At 41.5% G+C, this 5,740-nt stretch overlaps 1 protein-coding gene across 1 annotated transcript; it reads left to right on the top strand.

The window, feature by feature from the left end:
- The first annotated feature begins 331 nt into the window (after window positions 1–331).
- On the top strand, window positions 332–5,499 carry LOC103639530 (exostosin family protein). Its single transcript, XM_008662270.3, has 14 exons — window positions 332–1,207; window positions 1,289–1,382; window positions 2,163–2,349; window positions 2,466–2,724; window positions 2,837–3,049; window positions 3,128–3,214; window positions 3,336–3,470; window positions 3,539–3,652; window positions 3,753–4,000; window positions 4,081–4,161; window positions 4,237–4,468; window positions 4,566–4,664; window positions 4,753–4,941; window positions 5,139–5,499. The coding sequence occupies exons 1-14, from the start codon at window positions 890–892 to the stop codon at window positions 5,232–5,234; spliced, it is 2,352 nt and encodes a 783-aa protein (XP_008660492.1). The 5' UTR covers window positions 332–889; the 3' UTR covers window positions 5,235–5,499.
- Window positions 5,500–5,740: the final 241 nt, after the last annotated feature.

Raw genomic sequence — 5,740 nt, 5'->3', positions numbered from 1 at the left:
GACTAAAATGAAATAAAATGTTAGTACTTATAAAACAAACACCCCTTAATTACCTCTCTCGAAAGCGAAACTATCCACTGGATGTATCATTATAGGTTTTTTGTGAGTAACCACTTCATACTAAAGGGCGTACTTTAGTACTATTATAGTGTAAAATTTAGAGAATATTGTCACCCATAAGTAATATACATCGCAAGTTGATTACTAAAATTTAATAAAATAATTTTATTTTTATACTAATTATTGAGTTGTAAAAAAATAAGATAACAATATACACAAACCAAAAGGAAGAAATAAAAAATAAATAAGAATGAATAGAGGATGCGCTAACTCCTAACTCATTCGACAGTCTTGTTACCGTTTCGGCGTTTCGTTTCATTCCGTCTTTGTCCTCGCGTCTGCTCCGGTCGCAGGAGGCAGGATCGCTCGGCTGCTCCGTCCTCCGTCCGCACGGCCCCGCTCCCTGCTGCCGCCACGCGACCATCGCCGCAGCCACCTCACCGAGCACCCCCGTGCGCCGGTCCTGCCACCGAGCCCTCCACGACCCCGTGGCCGCGCCCGGCCCCGGTCGCACCGCGCTCCGCTGGACCCCAGTACCATGTCTCCAAGATCCACTCTGACCTTGTAGGAACACCAATTCCAACGATTCTGACGGCTCGCGCTTTCATCGAAGAGTTGATCCTTGTCAGGCTTGTGATCCGCAGCCGCCTCTGTCTGATCCTGCTCAGCTCTCGCCAGCCGCCGCTCCGCCGGAGGCCTCACGCTCCTCACCGCGTCCGTGCTTACCCTGACCCCACCCTCACTTGGCTCCCTTGAACTACGGCGTCATCATCGACGCCGACAGCAGGGGAAGCGCGTCTCCGCCTGATGCCCGGATGATAGTTTGACCATGTTCGCAATCCGTTCGACGAAATGCCCTGTGGCATTTGTGGGCGTAGCTGGCACCTTGGTGGTGCTTATCACCGCTGTCCATGTGTTCATGGTGCCAATACTTCCTGCCTCCTTCTATTACTTCGGTTCTCGCAGCAGTATAAGCCACCCAAAGAATGTCCTCCCAGCCGTCGAGGTGGTTGACTCGCGCCTCAAGGGGTGTTTCCCTTCTGATTCATATGGTGCTGTGGCATTCCGAGGCGCGCCATGGAAGGCTGAGATTGGTCGATGGCTTGCTGGGTGTCATGCTAACTCTTCGTCTGTTGATGTTACTGAGGTTTGTACCCACCCTTGTTACTGCTTGTGCGCTTTGACTTAGCTTTTTATTGGGTTAATTTAGGTTTCTCTTCTGCGACAGGCCATGGGTGCAAAACGCTGCGTGAAAGACTGCAGTGCTCGTGGTGTTTGCAACTATAATCTGGGAGAGTGCAGATGCTTTCATGGATATTCTGGTTGATCTTACTTCTCAGTATTCACTTTCTATTAATAAGAGTCCATGCACTAATAATTCAATACTTGGGATCTTGAAGGGCTGGCTTTTAAGAACTTAATACTAGAGGCTAGAGCCAAATAAAAAAGGTAACAATATCATTTGATAGAGTTAGGTAGCACAAAATATTAATCATGCATTCTTATATTGGATACAGCAATGCAACCTACAAATGTCTTCCTAACCATGTGTACATCATTTTTTCACAGATCTTATAAAATTTCATCTCTGAGTACGCTCAGTATATCTCCTTTCATCTGTGGCATACTCTGTTTAGATCACTTGAAAGAACACAGAACATGTATTTTGTATGTCTGAAAGAATATATACCTTTCAGTTTATTGTATATGAATTTATGGATTAAGAATTGCAGCATTGAAGCCTCATATATTGTTTTTTTACTACAAATACCTGTTGTTGGATTTGAGCTCTGTGAGTGACCTAGGTGAAATGGGAACTGAACTACTGTGTTAAACTTATGTGATCATAACCTTGTCTGTGGAGTGTGGACATATATTTCTGCAGGTGAATGGATTGTTCTTTGAACTTTCTATGGTTTTGGCCTTTTGGGTTTACTAAAAAACAACTATTTCATTTAAAAAATGGAAGAACATGAGAGTGCGAACTGTAGAAAGGTGGCATATATATTGTTTCCTTGCTAATGTTAGATTTCAATAACATTTAAATTTGTAGTGATGTATTCCTAATCAAGACTCCTCACAATATGGCTTCATTGATACAGGGAAAGGATGTGAGGAGGTTCTGAACTTGGAATGCAACCTTCCAAGCTCCCCAGAATGGCCTGTAGGTCAATGGATAGTTTCCATCTGTGCAGCTCACTGTGATAAAACAAGGGCAATGTGCTTTTGTGGGCCTGGGACAAAATACCCAGATCGTCCTGTGGCAGAAGCTTGTGGTTTTAAAACAATGTAAGACTATCACTGATACTCAATCTGATTATTTGTTTTTGAGCTACTTTAATATTACTACTAAACTTCTTTCTTTTTTGAAAGTACTACTAATCTTCTCTTATCCATCTTTCTAGTTTACCTGCAAAACCTGATGGTCCAAAGCTTACTGATTGGAAAACACCTGACCTGGAAAACATACTTACAACAAACAGCAGTAAGTTAGGATGGTGTAATGTGGTCCCTGAGGACGCATATTCATCCAAAGTGAAGTTTAAAGAAGAATGTGATTGCAAATATGATGGTCTCTGGGGGCAGTTCTGTGAGACACGTGCTGAATGCAGCTGCATCAACCAGTGCTCTGGACATGGGCATTGCCGTGGTGGTTTCTGTAAAGTACGTTTCAGGGATTTAATGAAATGGAATAATTTTGTTAAATTTAATGTGGTGTGTTGTTTTGTGTTTTTCCACTTCTGTAAGCTGTAATCTCATCCAGTATCTTCTTCAGTGTGACAGTGGATATTTTGGGATTGATTGCAGTATCCCATCAGCATATTCGCTTGCATATGACTGGCCCTCGTGGCTCCAGACACCAGTGAATTTACCAGATCTGAAAACTTTGAACAGTACCACCATTGGTGTTAAGGCCGTTGTTCAGAAAAAAAGGCCACTGATATATGTATATGATTTGCCAGCTGAGTTTGACAGTCATCTTCTTGAAGTAAGTCTGTGTCATACATGTTCCTTTTTGTGTTCATGAGGCTTTACTGCAGTATTGAGATTAATATTATTTTCTCAGGGACGACATTACAGATTCCAGTGTGTAAACAGAATATATGATGACATGAATAGAACTATATGGACCCAGCAATTGTATGGTGCTCAGGTTTGCTAATTTTAGCTGCTAGTACATAGGTTAATGTTTGTTGCTCCATGACTACATACTCACAGTGATATTAAATTTATGAATACAAGCAAATCTGACTAATGTTTTATTTTCTATGTAGATAGCACTTCATGAGAGCATTCTTGCTAGCCCTCACCGCACTCTTAATGGGGACGAAGCTGATTATTTCTATGTGCCAGTGCTTGACTCATGTCTAATAACTAGATCCGATGATGCTCCACATCTTCTATTGCCGGTAAGAATTGTGATCCATATGTTCTTCGATGGTCTTGATGTTCTCCAGAATTTGAGTTTTAATTTTAGAGGGACCTGCGCCGAAGGAGCTACCATGCACTTGAGTACTATAGAATGGCACATGGTCACATAGCTCAGCAGTATCCTTACTGGAACCGCACTTCGGGAAGAGACCATATCTGGGTGGGTTTCATATTTGAATGAATTATAACTGTATAATGGTTCTTTGGTTCTTATTCAATAGTAACAGTGACTGGCTGTTTTTCAACTTACATAAAGGCAGTTCTTTTCATGGGATGAAGGTGCCTGCTATGCACCAAAAGAGATTTGGAAGAGCATGATGCTTGTCCACTGGGGGAACACTAACACAAAACATAAGAATTCAACGACAGCTTATTGGGCAGATAACTGGGATGATATTCCTTTGGATAAGAGAGGCAACCATCCATGTTTTGATCCAAGAAAGGATCTAGTGCTTCCGGCATGGAAGGAACCTAACCCAGGGGCCATATGGTTAAAACTGTGGGCAAGGTATCTGTAAATTTAACTATATATTCTATCAACTGTTTATGTTCCTTATAACCTTATATCAGGTAACACAACTTTCACAGGCCAAGGAACAACCGTACAACACTTTTTTATTTCAACGGTAATCTAGGTTCAGCATACGAAGGAGGCCGTCCAGAAGACACGTATGTATCTATGTATTTGTGAGCGTGAATGTATTACATAATTGTTTGTCAATCTTTTCCGATTGTATAATGCAGGTATAGCATGGGGATTCGGCAAAAGCTAGCAGCTGAATTTGGTTCCACACCAAACAAGCAGGGAAGGCTTGGACGGCAGCATGCGGCCGATGTGACAGTTACCTATCTACGAACTGAAAAATATTATGAAGAATTAGCAAGCTCTGTTTTTTGTGGTGTCCTGCCAGGGGATGGCTGGAGTGGCCGTATGGAAGATAGCATGCTTCAAGGATGCATTCCTGTAATAATTCAGGTGACACACCATCATTTTCCTTGTTCTGCATATTAAGAGAAGAACTATCGCGTAATGTCTTACTTGAACCTATCTGTTCTCTTGGCTTACATTGTAGGATGGAATTTTTCTGCCATATGAGAACGTGCTCAACTACAATAGTTTTGCAGTCCGCATACAGGAAGATGACATCCCAGGCCTCATAAGCACACTCCGAGTATGTTTTTACTATATTTCTGCTTTTTTCTATCTTTTGGATATGCCGCCTGGCGCCTGCAGGATGCTTACTATTTCCATATCACCAGGGAATAAACGATACGCAAGTAGAGTTTATGCTGGGAAATGTCCGCCAGATGTGGCAGAGGTTTTTCTATCGAGACTCTATATTGTTAGAGGCGCAAAGACAGAAAAAACTCTTCTCTGAAGAGGCACCCTGGTCTGTTGAGGTATCGAAACTTCCTGATGACGACGATGTCTTTGCAACGTTTATACAGGTAGACCTGCTTAGCATCTTCTGTTCCCTAAAAATGAAATAATATTTGCATTCCCAGTAGAAAGCTTTTGTGAATCTAAAAGATTTAGTGTTACCAGAATTGTACTTGGCCACGTGTCGCCATCTCTAAGATACCCTATTTCACCCTAGAACTACCGTTTTGTGTTCATATTTGCTGAGAAAGAATGTTTTTGACAGGTATTGCATTATAAACTGTACAATGACCCTTGGCGTCAAGATTTCCTGCAAACAAAGGATACTCGGCTGCCGAACATCTGTTCAAGAACTTCCTGAAGCATTTAGTCAGGCAGCATTGCAACTGTAAAGAATAAGCATATATTCTTAGGAACAAAAGTACAAAACTGTAGATATTTCTTGCATTCTGGACAATTGTTCTTTTGACTGATAGCCCAATTTAATTAGACCATTTCCTGAAAAAAAAGAAAAGAAAAATGCACTGTTTTCATCTATCAAAACATGGATAGCATACATCGCATTTACAGCTCTGGTGTTTGCAATCCCAAGCTACATCGATTTTTACCGAGAAAGAATTGGATTTTGTCGTCCAGTGTTATTTTCGTTTGCTGAGCAAATTAGCCATAATCGCATGCTACAGTTAGGTTGATTTCAGGCAGGACTCGATCAAGAAGCTGAGCTCGTGGTTACCTCGCGCCTTGATCGGAAACGTAACGATCTTATCGATTATGACTTTTGTTCACATCGTGTAATATTAAAAGAAGACAATATTGATATATAAATCAATGTTCGTCCGTAATGTAACACCTAAAATCTTATTTTGG

This window comes from Zea mays, chromosome 9 (assembly GCF_902167145.1).
Source record: "Zea mays cultivar B73 chromosome 9, Zm-B73-REFERENCE-NAM-5.0, whole genome shotgun sequence".
NCBI classification, from domain to species: Eukaryota; Viridiplantae; Streptophyta; class Magnoliopsida; order Poales; family Poaceae; genus Zea; species Zea mays.
Note: the sequence above shows the minus strand (reverse complement) of the source record. Positions and strands in the feature narration are given on the sequence as shown.

Bases quoted from the DNA above. Each gene is read 5' to 3' on its own strand.
- LOC103639530 (XM_008662270.3), top strand. From the start codon at position 890: ATGTTCGCAATCCGTTCGACGAAATGCCCTGTGGCATTTGTGGGCGTA. The intron at 1,208-1,288 runs GTTTGTACCCAC...CTTCTGCGACAG, and splicing joins CGTCTGTTGATGTTACTGAG to GCCATGGGTGCAAAACGCTG. The intron at 3,215-3,335 runs GTTTGCTAATTT...TTTTCTATGTAG, and splicing joins AGCAATTGTATGGTGCTCAG to ATAGCACTTCATGAGAGCAT.